The sequence below is a fragment of the Thamnophis sirtalis genome, unplaced genomic scaffold (assembly GCF_051295495.1).
Source record: "Thamnophis sirtalis isolate CommonGarterSnake01/CBP01778 unplaced genomic scaffold, rThaSir2_p1.2 scaffold_1, whole genome shotgun sequence".
Classification (NCBI taxonomy): Eukaryota; Metazoa; Chordata; class Lepidosauria; order Squamata; family Natricidae; genus Thamnophis; species Thamnophis sirtalis.
This window is the reverse complement of record NW_028261381.1, coordinates 79587196-79606325: the sequence shown is the minus strand read 5'-3', so window position 1 is coordinate 79606325 and position 19130 is coordinate 79587196. Positions and strand designations below refer to the sequence as shown.

At 37.8% G+C, this 19130-nt stretch overlaps 2 protein-coding genes across 3 annotated transcripts in view; one reads left to right on the top strand and one right to left on the bottom strand.

Moving 5' to 3' along the window:
* KCNC1 (potassium voltage-gated channel subfamily C member 1) overlaps positions 1 to 6620 on the top strand; it is a 179260-nt gene extending 172640 nt beyond the window's left edge. Inside the window, exon 4 of the mRNA XM_087717131.1 lies at positions 6405 to 6620. Coding sequence (XP_087573257.1) covers positions 6405 to 6511 — 107 coding nt within the window. The 3' untranslated portion in view covers positions 6512 to 6620. The remainder of the gene's footprint in view (positions 1 to 6404) is intronic.
* The window catches only part of SERGEF (secretion regulating guanine nucleotide exchange factor), an 81268-nt gene that overhangs the window by 20653 nt on the left and 41485 nt on the right, over positions 1 to 19130 (bottom strand). The gene's annotated exons all lie outside the window — the stretch shown is intronic.

The following is a 19130-nucleotide window of genomic DNA, read 5'->3' as shown; positions in this document are numbered from 1 at the left end:
ACTGACTGCCAGCTGCCTGCAATTTGGCAGTTCAAATCTTACCAGGTTCAAGGTTGACTCAGCCTTCCATCCTTCCAAGATGAGTAAAATGAGGATCCAAATGGTTGGGGCATTATGATGACTCTGTAAAAGTGGTTCTCCTCCTTCTACTTCAATTCCTTAACCACTACATCACACTGCCTCTCAGTCAAGAATCCTTTTCCATCCTGATGTTTTTCAGTTATAACAGACTTCAGTTCTCACAGCCATGAGCCAGTGCAATCAACCAAAGCAACAGTACATAGCAAGAGCCTGATGTCATAAAAACAGCATCATAAGGTGGCCTTTGGTTACAGAGAACAGTAAAATAAGATTTGGTATTAATTTAAAAAAATTAAAGAATGAAATAATATTACAAGGAAGCTTGATATTTGTCAAACAGCTGAATGGCAAGCCAAGAGCTTATTTCTGCAGATTTAAGTTTTTCAGGATTGAAGATCAAACGGAGAACAAATAATAACTTCACTGACAGTGCTTCACTTTTCTGAAGAAGGCTTTTCTCATTAAACAGTCCTCTTTTTAAAAAAGCAATTCTAACTACTTTTCTCCCAGCCCAACAACAGTGCGCTTTTACCTCGGAGCATTATGACATTTTCTGCGGCCTACTTAGACACAGGCAGTCTGAGCAAAATATAAGAAAGAACACCAATTGCCTCTCTCGTCTTGCTGTTTCTATTTATTCCCACTGTGTGGAAAGAAATAAATTGACTCCAGGCCTGTAGAATATCAAATATTTAACCAGGCACAGCTTGTGGGGGAAGATGGAGAGGATTTTGGATGCTGCCCGATGCCCACCCCCCTCTTCCCCATATGTCTCCATTAGGGTCTTTCTCTGGTCAAGATTTCTTGATTTCCAAAACAGCCTGCTTCAAAGTCTAGATGAGGTAAAAGGTGGATCTGATAATACACGTATATTGCTAGTAGTAGTGTGGTGGTTTTACTATTATTTCTAGTGCAAGTTTGGAGTCTAAATGAATTGTACAGCCTGAGGCATAACCCAAAGTTATTTTATTTGATGCTCCCATTTTGTTTTCCCTTCATGGCAGTCTCAAGAGTGGGGGGTAAAGAAATTCTTTTTAGAAGGGATCCTGTAAGAAGATCCTAGCGAACAAAATTATATTATACAAATCTATGCTACGATGGCCCTGCAACTCAGACTATTCTATATTTAGACTTGCCAAGATGAGTCAGACTCATTCCCAAGGGGAAACACTGCCTGCGATGGAAGTAAAATGGATCATGAGAAATAAAAATGACAGAAAGGATCTGTCAAGTAAGATGCTAGCAGAAATCCCTAAAGTCTTAGCTTGTAAATGCATATACTAATCTGGGTTAAGGGAAATCAGGGCTGTGGTTGCCTAGAGCAGCTAAAACCACCCGTTCTACCAGCCTCTTATTCCAGGGGGTTCACTAACTAGCCCTATACGTTCACTTTTTTAAAAAATAAAAGGGTCCCAAATTACATCACCGTCTTTGAGATGAAATATTTAGTTGTTTGTATAACAGCCTTTTAATTTAGCCAATGAAGTCCCAGCTCAGAGGTAAGTTTGTCAATCAGGAATAGGAATTTCTTACATGATATGGATCTCCTTTATTAACTACTTTTTTTTAAAAATTACAATAGGAAGCAAAACTGTTCTTGCGTCGCCATTTGTATATAAAGGGGGCTTTCTCTCTCTTCCTCCCAGCGCCCCCTTGTATCTATACAAACATGGCATTTCCTGGATACAGAGAAGAAGCCCACTGACCCAGCCCTAGCAAAAAAAAAATGTAGTCCAGATCACAAAATTGTATTAATAAAAATCTAGGAACTTCAAAGAATTACATTATCAAATGTGGAAGGTGCAATTCCTACAAAATTATTTTAACAAGTTTTGGGAAAGAAAGGAAATATGGTCAAGGGCAGGCAATTTAAAATTTACAAGGCTTGAGAGAGAATGTTAGAACATGCAGAAAATAAAATGTCAGCCTCTTGGACGTAGGAATTAATCCAATGGTGGGATTCAGCCAGTTCGCACCACTTCGGGAAAACCGGTTGTTAAGTTACTGACCAGTTTAGTGAACTGGTTGTTGGGAGAAATCATTAGGTCAAAAAACCAGTTGTTAAATTATTTGAATCCCACCAATGGATTAATCATATTTGCTTGCATGGGAAACAGAATACTTGTCAACATTATTTCTGGAGGGTAGCCAGTGCAATACATTTCAGAAAAAAATACTGCAACAAAACCCATATTGAACCTTGACAACTAGAAAATAATTGCTTTTCTATATCTTACATAATTCAAGAAACCTTATCTAATAATAATATAGATATAGTTTTGTCCTAATAAAAGACAGTAAAAAAAAATCATCTCTGCTCACATTTTTATGATTATAAATCAAAAGAATGGAAATTATTTAAAATATAGGCAATTAAAACTTGGGATCAAGTAACTATCTGAAATTCCTCCAGCTGCAGCTTTGTAACAAGAAAAGAGCAGTTTTGGGTGCCAACAGCTACCCTCTATTTGCGCTATGCAATGATCAGTCATAAGAAAATTTATCTCTGAGCCTAAAATGAGATGCTTTGACACCTCAGAATCTTGTACTAACATGCTCCAGAACAGATGCGTGCTTTGGAAAAGATTGTCCCCAATGGTCAAAGAGTTATTGGCTTGTTGCAGGCAAATTAATTACTGTAGTTCTTTTGTAGACAGACAGAAACCTTTCAAGTCAGTGTTGACTCCTGGCAACTGTCTAGACTAGTTCTTGTTGTTTTCTTGGAAAGATTTCAGAAGTGACTTGCCAGCGCCTTCATCTTAGAGCTGAGAGAGAGTGACTATCCCAAGGTCACTTAGTTGGCTTCATGCCTAAAGAGGAACTGGAACTCACTGTTTCCTGATTTCTAGCCTAGTGGCCTAACCACTACACCAAGCTGACTCTCTGCAGAATGCAGATGGAGTGCATTCTTTGTGAGAATAGTCTACTGGTTTCTGTTCAGAAAGGCAATATATTATGCACATTCACAATCACAGACCAATCAGAACACTAATGGCTGCAAATGTTGCAGGAGCACTATAATTCCATTCCTGTCATCTGAATTTCCATATTAGATTAGAGAGGCTATTCATATCAGAGGGAGCATTAGTTCAAGTCCCTTTCCATTTAGTCCATTTTTCTGGCAATTTTTTCTCTAGGTATGAATCAGTATCAAGTCTTGGTGGCATTATGGACACATCAATGTGGTTTACTTGACAATAACAGCAAATAGTTTTGTGATTTAACTGATTCTAGAATAAAATTCCCAGTCTAGGGATTTCCTAGAATCTCCTATTCATATATAGGAGGACCAATACTACCTAGCTTTTCAATGTAAGTTAAGTAAGATGCTACCACCCAGCCAGATTATTTTTACTTTTATTTTATTTTCTGCCCAACTCCAGACTCACTTTGGGCAGCTCATAATAGTACACAAGTACATAAGATAAATAAATAATACAAGGGAAATAAGCAACGTGTCAAACCTGGTGTTGTGGTCCGCCAGCGGCCAACAGATTTGGCAGCAGATTTGGATAGTGAGGAGGTTGGGGAGGAACATAGGCCAGTTTTGGAATCTGGGGAAGGCTCTGATAAGGGCTCTGTGGAGGGCGGGAGCAGAGCCATATACCAGTTATCAGATGCCTTCAGAGTCAGACATCAGTGAGGCAGATGAACAACTGGAGCCTGTTCCCAGTGTGTGCATGCACACAGTTGCCAGACGAAGGAAACAGCTAAAGAACAGAGGTCAACTTGGGAGGAAGGCCACAAGTGGACGATGAATGGCCCCTCACAGATGAAATAAAAGAGGAGCGAAAGGGGAGTGGAGCTTGCAGGAAACAATTAATTTGATTAATTGGTCTGTGACTATCCGAAACTCCTTGCCACATTTTGCAGATATCAGCCTGGTAGTTCTCTACGCCAGATAAGGTCTGTGACTGTAAATCCCCCCTTGAAAGACTTGGCTAGATGTGAATGAGCAGAATTCACAGTAAATTAATAAAAGGAGTTTGCTTCATTCTTTTGGGGAGCCTAGGTCAGAATACCCAGATCACTAATATCAAAACTTATGAAGATATGATTACATCTAACAAGGGCTCCATCCACCCTATTCCAAGACCCAAAAGAATAGCCAGATCTTTAAGGCCTTCCAGAACACCATCAGAATGGAAAGCAACTGGAGCTCAGTGGGGATCTCATTCCAAAGGTCAGGTACTACTATAGACAAAGTTCACTTTCTGGCTCCCAAAATATTACACTGTTTAAACTGTGGCATCCAGAGCATGCCCCCTGTTGGGTCTTACCTGCTGGATAAAAGCTATGGGATATAGGTAGCCTTTCAGATGACTAATTTCCATGCCACAGAGTGCTTCATAAGTGGTAACCAGCATTTTGAATTATGCCTAGAAGCATAGTGACAACTCCAGCATGCAAACCAAGAGTATCACATGGTCTTGTCTAGGCAGCCCACCATTTCTCAAGGATATTGGGATACAAATCCACTTAACAAAGAAACATACTGATCTTGAGCTTTGATTTAGAGAAAATTAGAAATTTTACAAGTGTATGGCAAATACATAAAAAGTAGTTAAAAGAATAGAAACAAAGTTGTTCACAATGATACTAATGATTACATATTATCAGAATTACGTATATAAAACTTATGAAATTTGATTCATTTTCATGCCATCATTTCATTAAATATGATTGGACACTATTACAAAAGAAAAGCCATATCAGGTTTTTCTTTTACATTTTTGCAGCATGCCCAATCTTGTCTCTTTTCTCTGGAAGGAGTACTGGTGCTTTGTAAAACGCCTGACAAATAAAGACTGAACAAATTCCCTAAATTATCTGAAAAAAATAGCAACCTCCAGTGCAAATTAATAACAAAAGGTCACATTAAAACACCACTCCAAAGAGTTGAGAGTTCCTGCAGAGATCTATACACTTGTCCCCAGTTATGTCTAGAGTAACTACGATTTCCAAATCCATCCATTAATCAAAACACTGTTCAGCTACACAGTAGGTTGTAAAGCTGTTACCTGGACAATGTCATCAATTTTCAAATACAGTCCCACTTTTCCTTTGACAAAGGAAATCAAAATCAGTGTAAGAGTTTCAGTGAGCCAGACTTTTTGGCATATTAAAAAAGACCCATTAGTAGTATGAACACTAGCGGCACAAGCTTTTTCCAACACTCAGATTTTGTTCTCCACATTTTTAATAGAACCCATAATGACATTTTGAGATAGAATAACTCTATAGAGAGAGTTGGTGATCCCATGCTTGGTTTTCACATTAATAAGTCACTGAAGCAAAAAGATCATTATGTATTTGTTAAGGTTACTGAATATTTTTAAAATAATTCTCATTAACACAAAATCAGCCTGGCATGTCTTGATTCTACAGTTTAATAAGACTGTTCAATGATTTGGATTTCATTCCAACGAGATGCTTAGGTGCATAGGGAGGCACCAAGGTAGTCTTCAACTCTTTAAAGCAGCAACATCATATCCCGATATGTGACAACTATGAAGAACAGCTATGCAATACCAAGAAAAAAACCATGTCTGGTTTAATGACTTAGACAGATGCTACATTTGTATTCTTATATTCCGAAACACCTTTTTGTAATCAAATTCAAAGAAATATATAGCATTACTATGGAATACTTAGGCTTACTGTATCTGAAAGATACACAGATTGTCTGAAACTGACAATCAGACATATATAAATCAATATAACAAACGTAGTACCACATGTTAAATGAAACATGCCATTCCCCCCCTCCCTTCCACCAGCATTGTTTCTATGTAAAATTCATACATTTTACATTTCATGTCGCCAAAAATATACAGTAGTTCTTACTGACCTCCAAAGTAGATTTTAGAAGAATAAGAACTATGATCAGGAAAAGACCACCACGTCAGGTGGCAGACAGGGAAGAAGCCCAGGTGCCCATCCAAAGCCAATGCCCAGAGCCAGTTGACAGCTCAGTGTTTCATTCTGAAGTCACAGAGTAAACGTTTAAGTAAGTAAGTACAGCTTGTTGGAATTCCAACCTTTTCCCATGCCTTAAATAGATATGCAAGCTTGGGCAAAGATGAGTCGCTGGGACTGGGCACACAGCACATTGTCCATTAGTGACACTCTTCTCCTATTCTAATATGTGGTTGATGAAAATGAATGGTAGTCCACATTCCTATCTGCCATCAAGAGTTATGCTAGAGATAACCTGAACATTCATATCTTAACTAAAAGAATTTACACAGGGAGAGGGGGAAAAATCATCCTAAATCTGATGTATGTTTTGTTAAAGTACTATTTTTGTTTTCAATTTAAAGCATCAACTATCCCGCTGATAAGTCTAAAAGGACTCCAGTTCTACCACCTCAAACCAGTGGCTGGAGGAGGTTTCGAGCTTGATGAAGGTGAATCAGCTGACGCTTAATTTAGACAAGGCAGAAATGTCGTGAACAAGATCACCTGGACAGAGACATACAGACCCTGGATGAAGGGCATGCCTCCTCTTGGTGGATGAAGTGAGCAGTATGGCAGATTGCAGGGGAAGCTTAAGCGATTACAGCAGATGGACGCACATATGAACAGTTTTGTAACACAGATCAGAAAATGTGGATCTTGACTTAAATCATGCATGCATCAATTATAACCTGATTAGGCTTCTGCACTTTTCCCTCCACAGGACTGCACTGGAAAACAATTCACAAGCTGTTCAGTTATTTTTGGAACTAAATACTTGTATAGTATCAATACTATACTATTCGCATCAGATTCTGATCCAGTTCAAAGGGTTGATAAACTAAAATCGTACACTCTTTAAAAGTCACTACAGCCATATGATCCTGCACTAATCTTAAAATCAGCATCGGAGGCCTTGCTGGCTAGTCACTGCTGAGAAAAAAATTGACTGAGATAACAGACTATGGACATCACAGACAGGATATTTTTTTCAGTCATAGCCCCTAAAGTGTACAAGTTCTTTCAAGGGAAGAATTTTTGTTTCACGTGGCTTAACTGATTCTTTTATGGCTGCTGCTGCTACTAACAGATTCAAGATTAATGATTTCTATTCTTAGTTTTGCATTACTGTGCACTGTTCACATTTGCTAGACTGAACAGTGCTAAATGTTTGTAAACTGTAGTTATTGTTCAATAGTTTTTTTGGAATGTTTGATGTCTACGCTTTGCATTTTAAATTGTGTTATATTCTGGAATTGCAATTTTACTATATTCTCTTTTGTAAGGCACCATGGAAGGACAATATCCTTTCAGGCTATCTAAAAACCTTAGTAGAAAAATAAATAAATATTAGTTTATATGACGGCATTGGTATTACTGCTTCATGGAAATATGTATGTATGTATGCATGTTTGTATGTATGTATGTACCAGTATGTATTGCTTATGTTCCAAACAGCGGGTGTGGAAAACCAACCAAGAAAAAAGAAAAACAAGAATGGCAAGATGAACAGGGGATGTACAGGTAGTCATTGTTTAGCAACTGCATGACTGGCAACTCTGGTGTTAAGCAAAGCACTCACTAAGCGGAACCACAACTGTGCTTATGATCTTATTTCTGCTTTCTTTTCCTTTACAGACCTACAAAAGTCGTCAAAGCGAGGATTGGAGAGGAAAGTTTTCATATCTATTGTATTGTATTGTATCTATTGTAACTGCATATGGTCGCTAAACAAGGCATTGATAAATGAGGACTACCAATATAGGAACATTCAAAGTTACACCAGAGGCTTTTTCCATGAGGTCTGAGCATATGAAAATGTTTTTTTTGTTTTTTTTATTTTATTAAAGGTTGTAAAAAAGGCAAGGTTTACAAAATACAAAAGAAGAAATAGAACTCATTACATGTTTACAACGCAAATGGCAAAAATTCATACATACATAGTTCATGTCACCTTGCCTATCTACATATCTACCTAAGGTAAGTAAGTAAAGGAAAAGAAAAAAGGGAAGAAAAAAAGAAGAGAAAAAAAAAGAAAGAAACAGTATGAAGCTAGATTACTAATTCTATGCAGGTATTCATAACGGATTTTTCTTATCAGTTCGTCAAAGTTTTTTCAACACTGTAGTCTATTGATATTACTTGTAGGTGAATTCTCACCTTCAATATATATCTTATCTCATTTGTTACTTAGTCTTTGTATATCATAATTTCTTTTAAATTGTTCCTTAAGTTATTTTAAGTTAATAAGATATCCCATTTATATATCTTAATTCTCATTGTCTTTCTTATCAAACCATTTGTATAGTTTCTCCCAGACTTTATAGAAGTCTTTATAGAAGTCATTAATCAGCATTGTTAGTCTATTCATTTCTGCTATTTCTAAAATTTTATTCATAACCATTATACTAGTGGGGGCATATGAAAATGTTTTGAAGCATTTCTTTTTCTGTGCTTTACTGGAACAGAGGCAGTGGTGGGTTTTTTTTAAAGCTCCATCAAAGGCTCCACTGCCCCTCTTTTCATTTTAAATGCTAGATTCGGTCACTGCACTTTAGTGAAGGCAAAGTGACCTGCAGCATCCTTCACCAGCAGCATTTACAAAGAAGTAGAGTTAGTTGCTAGGATGGATCCTTTGCCTTCCTCCCTGCGGTAAGCCTAGTATTACATTATAATATTTGGTGATTTTTCTTCCCTCTACCCTACTCCTTCTTTAGTAAACAGCTCAAGAGTTAAGAGAAGGAAATGGACAGAGAAATCCAGAAAGCTGCCTTACACTGAATGAGAATAATGCTCTCTTATTGACCCTCCTGAGTAGCAACAATTCTTCAGAGTTTCATGCAGGAATTTTTCCAAGAGATATCAGGGTATGGATCTGGGACCTTTAGTATGCCAAGAAGGGCCCTACCACTGAGATACTTATCAAATTTCATTATCAGGGGGCACGATGAACCCAACACATAAAATTCTAAGCCAAACAAAGAAGAAATTAAATCCAAAGAATTTGCTTAGCACGGCAACCAAATAAAGCTGGCTGTGCTTTCCACATAAGAGATAACTGTAGAAAATAAGCATCAGGGAAATTAAGAATCTCTGCCTATGTTGGTCTTGACTACTTATATCCCCAGATCATGTGGGATATTTGGGAAGCATCTTTGAACTCAGAGAAACACCTCAGGGCAATGAACTAACAGTGACAGTGATAAAAACAGACACTCATTTGTTGGTTCAGATCTATTCAAAGATGCATCACAACCTACAGGATGAACCAAAGGCAACGTGGATTTTACATGCTCTGTCACCCAAGCCAGTGAATATTATAAAGCTATTGTTTGAGACAGGAATGCTCTCATCCCTTCCTTGAATACAGATTCACCCTAAACATCAAAGTTTAACTTGATAGAAAAGGCCACCTCATCCTGTAAGTCAAACAAGTACAGCACTGAGAACATCTGCACCCCTGTAATGAATAAAAGACTTCACAAAACAATCCAAAAATAGGTCTGCCCACCTGGGGAGGAGAGGCATAAACGCATTAGATGGAATGCATGGTGTAATAAAGCTTTGCCTTTGGAATGATCTCCCCGTGGAGATTCGTACTCTCACCACCGTCCAGGCCTTCCACATAGCCCTTAAGACCTGGCTAGCCCGTCAGGCCTGGGGACAAAGATAATTGCCCCTCCCGAATGATGAATGAATGTTGCTCATTATTTTATTCTATGTTTGTCTGCGTTATTGTTTGTATATCCCTCCCTTGATTTTATGTAAGCCGCCCTGAGTCCCCTCAGGGAAAAGGGCGGCCTATAAATGTTAATAAACCTCTAAACCTCTAAACCTCTTTACAGATCTGTTAAAACCTACCCAAAATTCAGGCCATTAGTGCTAACCTGACACTGTTGGCTTCAGGTAATCAGTCATTGGAAGAGAGGGATACAATTCCCTTATTCACAAACTACAAACTTGTTTAACTTTATCTATTGTAAACAGTACTTTTTAATCAGCCTCTAACCAGGAATGTCATGAAAGAAAACAAGGTTCAATAATCAATATAGCTTTTAGGGTTAAAAAGACAAAATAAACTAGAGAGAGAGAGAAAAATCAACAGTTAAGCTTGGGTGCAGTCCAAAAGAAGCTCTATTTAGGTAACTAGCAGCTGAGTGCTTGGGAGCATCCATTTGTAGTATGTGGACCATCACTTTAGGGCAATTTATAGCAATAGCATTTAGACTTATATACCGCTTCATACTGCTTTTACAGCTTTCTCTAAGCAGTTTACAGAGTCAGCATGTTGCCCCCAACAATCTGGGTCCTCATTTTACCCACCTCGGAAGGAAGGAAGGCTGAGTCAACCTTGAGCCTGGTGAGGCCTGAACTGCCAAACTGCTGGCAGCCGGCAGTCAGCAGAAGTAGACTGCAGTACTGCATTCTAACCACTGTACCACCACAGCTCTATTATGGTAATAATTAGCTACGCAATAGTTCCCAACCTTATTTCCTAAGATGAAAAGGATGATAGAGCAGCTAATGACAGAGAAGATACCTAGGAAGTGATCCTGCGGCTCAAAAGTTAATTAAGACAAATATGGAATGGAGGCCTCCAATTATGGCTTATTTCTTCACATACATTATATGAGACAGCAGTAATATCCAGTAATTGAGAGTTGACTATTATAATTCTTTTTAAAAAAAAGTACAACAGTCCTCATTTAGCAACTGCCTCAGAGAGTGGCTGTTAACCATCATGACTGTAATGGAAAAGTAACTTTGCATCCAATCCTTGCATTTACAACCATCACAGGAAACCTTCTTTTATGTTCTTAGTAGCGATTAATAACTGAGGACGCAGAGGATTCGACTAACTGTTAATTAACACTCAACTGCAAACTAGTAGAACAGAACAGAGAACAAACCCCGCCTGACAGCTATTTGTACTTGGAGCTGTCAGGCGGAGAACCAATGGGAAGGTTGTTTTTTTCCCGCCGGCCGGCAGGCGCACCTAAACCAATCAGGGCTTCTTCCTGGTTCTTCGGCAGCTGCCGGTCGAATCTCCGAGGACACAACACCCCTTTCCCCCGGACTGCGCTCCTCCTCCGGCGGTGGGCATACCACAGACACCCAGGATACCTTCGGGACTACACATGCGTAATCTGGGGAAAAGGGGTGTTGTATCCTCAGAGATTCTCCGAGGACACAACACCTTCACTTTTCAAGTAGGCTGACTCGAGCCACCCTACTCTCACCCGTGCCCTCAGAGGGAAAAGCATCTCACATACAATATGCCAAGCTAGGATCCACTTCCTCCCCCATCTCTCACCTTAGAGTTGATGTCAAGCCCCACTATATAAACCAACCAAGAAAATGAACACAAGGCTAAAACTACCTTTATTAGTTGTTGTGTGCTGCCCAGTCACTTCTGGTGCGATGGGCAATTACCTGAATTTAAGTAGGTAGGTAGGTAGCTAAGTAAGTAAGTAAGTAAGTAAGTAAATGGCTATAACAGAAACTTGCAAATCCTCCCTCTCCTCCCCTTATATCATGTGAATTGAATGGGTTTCCACCTGAGCTGCTTGCGTAAATTACCTTGTTCTGTTTTTTTGTGGAGGGTGTTTTTTTTTTTGCCGTAATCCACAATTTAGTCCCACTGAATTTGCCAAACATGGCCACTACATCATGTGGTCAGTTAAGCAGCAATTGCAAGACCCCCCCCCCAGCCTGCTTTCACTACTACTACCCATCTAGAGACATTTAAAGTTCCATTTCACCAATGGTCTATCTCCAGGATGCTGTTGCCATTTCAGAGCACTGCAGTCATGCCAGCCTAGTCCAACTTCCATGTCATTCCCAACACCGGCCTCAAAATGGAGAAGTAGGTCAACTCCACATCTTCCTAGTTGTTTTCTCCAGCCAGATTCCAGCCAGATTCCACTAGTCAAGTGAACAAAAAACAGCTGATCTGCAGCACTGCTGAAATCTCCAGACCAGAAAGCTCTCCACAACAGGACAGCATGGTCCAAAAATGAAACTGCAATTACATTCTGTTGCTGACATCCATCTATCTGATGCCCAGCTGAACACATAGGAAGCTTCCATCTCCACGCTGCCAGCACTTTCCCCATCTGTCCATACTTCCAGACTGGAATCAGGCTGCTCTAGGTAAGACCCCACCAAACCCACACATGCAAAACTTACAAAACCACTGCTATCACAGAGCCCAATATCTCAGTGCCATCTTAATAATGCTTTTTTTTTTAGAAAATAGTGCAGGCCCTAAGAATATTCAGAAATCACATAAAAATTGGGAGGGGACCAAATACTGAAGGTGTAAAGAACCTATAGTCCTTCATTTGTTGTTGTATTATAAGCCCCATTATCCTTAAACACTAATTATGCTAGCTATAACTGTTCTATTGATACCAAAAGACTAATGTAATAGAGAGGCAGGAAGTGTTCCAAATCTTTCTTTTTTGCAATGCATGAATTTAGCCCTCTGACAAAACTTGCCACCTTTGTAGGAGGTGATTGGTGGTTCGTTTCATAGTGGTAACTATTGCCAAAACAGCCAGTTTCTGAAGGGTTAAGGCACCAGGTTGAAAACTAGGAGACTGTGAGTTCTAGTGCCTAAAATTGATTTTTCAAATGGTACAAGTAGTCTTCAGCTTACGACCACAATTGAGATTGGACTTTCCATCATAAATCATTGCAGTCAAGTCATCACATGATGGATCCAATTTTACAGTTATTTTTACCACACAAATGAAGGTGAATATGTATCTCCCAGGATAATACCAATCTGGGTTATTCACCGGAACCAAAGGTTTTGTCTTCTGAGCTTATGCTGGAGCCCATCCACAGAGAACTTTCCAGCAGAGTGTGACACACAAAGTTTAAAACAACTTTAAATAAATGTCACACACTCTGCTAGAAAAACTTTCCCTGAGGATGGGCTCCAACACAGTCCAAAGGTTGAAAAGACTAAACCTCTGATCCTGGTGAGAAAACCAGATTGGATTCTACATTTTTATCATAATTGTAAAGCAAAACATTTGTTTGTTAACAAAATCCAATTTCCCCAATTGACTTTTTTGCCAATTTATTTTTCCCACAAATCATCTGGGAAGATTGCAAATGATGATCAGGTGACTGCAAGACACTGCCACCAATCATGTGATGAGGGGGATGGAACAATGGTCATAAGCGCAAGTACAAATCAGAAACCACTTTTTCTGAGGTTATCATAACTTTGAACCATCTTTAAACAAACTTTAAATAAATGGTTGACCTGTATATGGCATCAAACCCCATGCTGGCTGAATAAGATCAAGGAAACAAGAATTACGAAGACATCAATAAGGTAACATTCTTCCTATTTGGAAGTACCGTGTTTCTTACCATGTTACCAACAGGGTCTTATTTTCTTTTGACCCCCGAAATAAGCACTTGGCCTTATTTTCGGGGAAGTCTTATTATTTTTGAGGTACAGGAGGCGGTGAGCATGGTCACCTCATGGTTACTGTTGTGTTGCAATATTTTCAGGGAGGGCTTATTTTCAGGAAAAGGTTTATTTTAGCGCATGCACTCAAAATCCTGATTGGGCTTATTATCTGGGGAGGTCTTATTTTCAGGGAAACAGGGTAGATGCAGAACTCCGGAAACTTAAGAAGCATTTCCCATCCTTATTTATAGCAAATTAATTGAGGTTGGGTCTCTGAATTATTTCAAACTCTTCTCTCCTGGATTTCTTTGTAGTGAAGCATTTGAGGAATTAGCTATCTAATTGTGTAACTGATGCTCATGCCTATACACTCTGTTTTCTTCCTCAGTCTTCTCCCAAATGCTCACAAATACTGGTAGCTATTTTAGTGTCGGTAAGTGAAAGTAATCTAATTTTTAACTATCAGTGCGGCAATGAAGTATCCAGTTTCCTGAAGTTTATAGCAAGCATGGGTAAGAGATTTTTTACACTAACTTGGTCACTGCTGTGATATTTCATAGAGTTCTACAAGAAGCAGATTGCTGAAAATATTGCTTGATATACTTTCTCTAAAAGAATACTGGCTCCCTTTTCACATTGAAGAAAAGCATTGGAATGTTACATGACTTAGTTTAATGTGTTTTCTTTTCAATTGCATATTATCCAGGAATAATTTGTACTTTTCCATATTCTTTCCTTTTCTTACTTTATTCTTTGAAGCAGTATTACATTGTACATTGTAGTGTAATATTCCTAAAGTATTATAGGCAATATTTGTATTTAGTTGTACAATAGTTGTTACACTGGTTTTCAACAAAAATGTGAAAATTTAGAGAAACTAACTAGTCCTATATATTTCATAATATTGATTTATCTTTATATGCTTTTTATACCAAAAAGTATAATACTGCCCAAAATATGTAGGATAAGTGAATGCAGTTTATTTATTTTTTTAAGAATATGCTTAGGTATAAAAGAAATTAAAATCTAAAAGTGTAAAATGAGAAGTCTTATTTTATTTATTTTTCACATGCTATAAATGGGAAGCTGGTCTTCATGATCTAGAAAAATAAAAGGAACTAAAATAAAAAGAAGAAATCTCAGCAATGAGAACTGAGCTCTGCCAGCTCAGTACATACAATTCAGTACATGTAAACTTGTATTTAATTGTTTGGAATTGTATTGTTTTAACTCTCTGTGAAGTTCCAAAGCAACTATGCCCCAAGTTTCGCTCTGCATTTGAGAACAAGAATATACTGTTTTTGTTCCCCCCACCCCAAAAAAATAAAACCCAAATGATTTCACAATGGAAGATTCAATGTTGATCATACAATAATACTTAATTTGGTTTCTGCACCTTGGAGCCATCTTGTTAAACAAGTAAAAAAGCCTGGGGAAGGGAGGGCGAGCAGGGGGAGGCTTTTATTTTTTGGTTTATAGGACTGTATTTCCTCTGACCTATTTTTAAAAAAACTAAAAATAGTCCTTCTTAGGTCACTACTGCAAATTGAATTCTGCTGCTTCATTGCCCATCTTAGTGAGCTGCCTACACACAGAGCTTAACTCATTCTCTGCTAAACAGATGTGACTGTTCCTTGGCAAAAAAAAACAAAGCAGGCATTCAAAGGAAGCATAGTTTCAACAAAGCCCTGCTAGAATATTTCACATACACATTTATTTGGAATCTAAATTTAGATTCATAAGTTCGTGGATTCATAACATTTTGCACCAAATCGTAGAATGTAAGTGTTGCAAGGGACTTTGGAAATATCTAATTCTCTGCCAAATGCAGGAATTCGATATTTTAGCATTCCCAATAGATGGCTATTAAACACCTTCAGTAAAGAATAGTCCACCTTCTTTATTGATATAGGATGCTTACGATTATGAAAGTATTCCTGATTCTAACCAAAATCTACTTTTCTGTAATTTAAACCCATGAACAATTCTGTGTTATCTTCCACATGGCAGCCTTTCAGACATTTCAGAACAGTAATCATGTCTGCCTCTTCTTTTTCCTTCCCAGGATAAACAACAGGCTTTTTATTGTCAGTGCACAACATATGTACAATGAGTCTCCCCTAGTGCACCACCCCAACACAATTCACAGGGAAGACAGAAAATCCCTAACCCAATAAATGATATTATTAACAACCACACAATCCTATTTCACTAACGTGAATATGCTGCACGTTGCGCCAGCCCTGCAAGTCTATTGCATATGTAGTTATGATGTTATTTCACATTCAAGAGTCTGACAGCCCAAATGCAACCAAACCAAAATGCAATATACAAGCCCTTTATCATTTCAGACAAAGGGTTATCCAATCTCTTCTTAAAAACTTCCAGTGTTGGAGCATTCACAACTTCTGGAGACAAGCTGTTCCACTGATTAATTGTTCTAACTGTCAGGAAATTTCTCCTCAGTTGTGAGTTGCTTTTATTCTTATCCTATCCTCTGCCACTGCAGCTATCTTCTATTTCTCCAAATCCATGAAAGAGGCTGAAAGTGACATCTGCAAGCTCCTTCAAAACACTTAATGCCATTGATTTGAACCATAAGCTCATTCATTTTAGGAAAGTGTCCCCTTCCTATCTCCTTACTTGAGTTACTACTCTCTTTTTTCATCACTTTTCTCTTTAGGTCTATTTGAACACACTGATTTCAAGTCATGAACACATAATGTCTATTGAATTAAAAACATCCAAACACTACATATACATCCTATACATGTTCTTTGTCTAACTGCGAAACAACGATAGTGATTATTTGATTTTAGTACAAAGCTATTAACTATGAATGAATATAAGAAAAAATAGGTTTTCCTGGCCTGGCTCAAGTCCCTCTTATCTGACCATTGCCTTTGTACCGTCTCCTCTTCTGGTCTATCTCGGGTGGAAATTGGTTGTTGTTATTGGGGAGAAAATAAGAGGAAGGTGTTGAATATGCTTTGATGCCTTGAGTTATTTCTAAAAATAATAAAGGAGGTATTCAAATAAATAAATAATTGCAGTCCAAACACATTTCAAGGGTACTAATTTGGGAAAGACTCAAGTCTTGGATGTGGCTTCTCAAATACTCTTGACCATATCAAACAATGTTGGGGACAATATGCTGATTCTATAAACCGCTTAGAGAGACTGTAAAGCACTGTGAAGCGGTATATAAGTCTAAGCGCTATTGCTAATGTGTTTACAATATTACTGAAAACTGCCCTAGTCCAGAAAATAATCCTCTAATAACTTTGTAGCCATTTATGCTGTGGAACTGTCCAGATTTCCAAATCTTAACTAAGCTGTCTTTTAAAACAATTAAAATAAAAGCTCTGTCACTCGCTGTGATTTTCTGACAATCAAAAATAGCCTTTTGAGGTTATTTGGGGAAAATGTTTTAATATAGAGCTGAGAATAAAGGATCAGATTATCAGAAAACAAGAAATGTTACATGTATACACAAAGAAATAAAAGTGACCAAAGACTTGTCCAATGGAATTCAGTAGCAGGCATATTAGAGCAAACTTTAAAAGGGGGAAAAAGACAATAGTATATGGGACAGAAGCCAGGACAGAGATGTTATATAACCATAAAAATAAAAGACCATTCTACATTAGTATTTATTATTATTTATATATACAAAAATGTGGAATCATAGTCTTTAGCAGGTATTCGTCTTCAAACACATCAAATTCTTCCCAAGAACCTAGGATGTCATAATATATCAGTATAGCATATGTGTGAATCTAAGCACTGTGACTTTTTATAATTGACAAATGGAAATTTTGTTAATATGCCAATTTTCTAAGTGCAGTGGAAAACTTTTTGGTATGGCACCCAGCATGCCAATAACTACCACAACCACCCTGGCGGCTTTATGCCATAACCTTTCATTTTTGATTTTCAAATCTTGATATTTCATGCTCTCCAATTTTTTATATTCTATTCTACTATGACCATATCAATTATCCAAACTTTCTTCTTTTCAACCATAGTTAAATCTGGTATGCTATGAGCCAAGATTTTATCAGATTGCATTCAGAAATCCACAGTATTGAAACTTACTCATTTTCGATTATCTTTTCAACTCTATTTTCTCACCAATTTTTCATTATTGGTACATGATAATTCTTACAGATAATCCGGTGGAATCTTTTTGGTCACTGTCAGTTTGTGCAATTTTCTTGCATAAGCTGAGTGCATGATCTACTGTTTCTTCTGTTGCTTTGCACAATCTGCACTTTGAATCATTGGATGATTATTTTTTTCAGATCTCCCCTTGACTGCATTTGTTTGAAAAATTTAATTCGATAATATTTCAAATAACACAAATAAACTGAAAAAATATATTATTATCATACAATTGTATCACAGCGGCCAGTTGTTTCGCCGGATTTGGCATTGGTTACTAGTCGGGCCCCACCCAGGGGCCTAGGACGTCGTAACGTATTTTCATAATATGCGTGCAGATCCAAGCAGTGAGGATTTTTGCATTTGACTGATGGTGATTTTGTCAATTTTTAACTGATCTCATTCCCTACTGCCAACTCAGTTCTCCATTGTTTCATCGCCTTTTCAGTAAAGGATGTAATATTTTTGCTAATGCCAGTTGTTTCTAAGCATTTTATGATCCAATTATGTGGCAGTGAGTCAAATGCCTTTTTGTAATCAATCCAGACCATATTCAAGTTCGTTTTTCTGTTCTTACAATTTTCTAATATCATTTTATCAATTAGGAGCTGATCTTTTGTGCCCCTACTCCTTCTTTTGTTGCCTTTTTGCTCTACTGGCAAGATGTTGTTTGTTTCCAAATAATCCATCATGTTATCTGCAATAATGCCTGTGAGTAATTTGAAGGTTGTTGGCAAGCATGTTATTGGTCTGTAGTTTTCAGGTGTTGTTCCTTTAGTTGCATCTTTCTGAATCAAGTATGTTTTTCCAGTTGTCAACCATTCATCAATTTGGCCCTTTTGTAAAATTTCATTCAGTTGCCTGGCCAATATTGCATGTAAACTGGTCAGATATTTGAGCCAGAAACCATGTAATTGGTCCTTTCCAGGTGATGTTGTTGTTGTTGTTGTTGTTGTTGTTGTTGTTATTGCTGTTCTTATTGTATTCATTTTATTACAATTTACTATAGGCCACCAAACTCCCAAATGACTCTGAGAACTTTAAAAAAACCGCAAAATCAAAAAATAAATTATAAGCAACCTTAAAAATAAGATATAACCAGATATATCTTGTAAAGAGGTTCCCTTCACTCAGCCACAAAGCCTAGGAGAACACCCAAATTTTAATAGCTTCCTGAATGTGAAGATACTTAAGGGATGGTGTTAACCAGGAAAGGAGAAACACCATAAAATGGTTCCTCCCACTCTCAGTCTTTTCAATTAGTCCAGAGCGATTCTATGATTGATAGTACAGAAAGCAACTGAGAGATCAAGGAACATGAGGATAAATGCACAATCTCCAGTGCATTTCCACCTCAAATCACTCACAAGTGTGGCTAATGTTATCTCCCTATAATGATCCAGCTTGAAATCTGACTGAAATGGTCCAGATAATCTGTGTCCTTCATGATCCTTTGAAGCTAAAGCCAACCACCTTCTCAACAAACCGCTCTCAA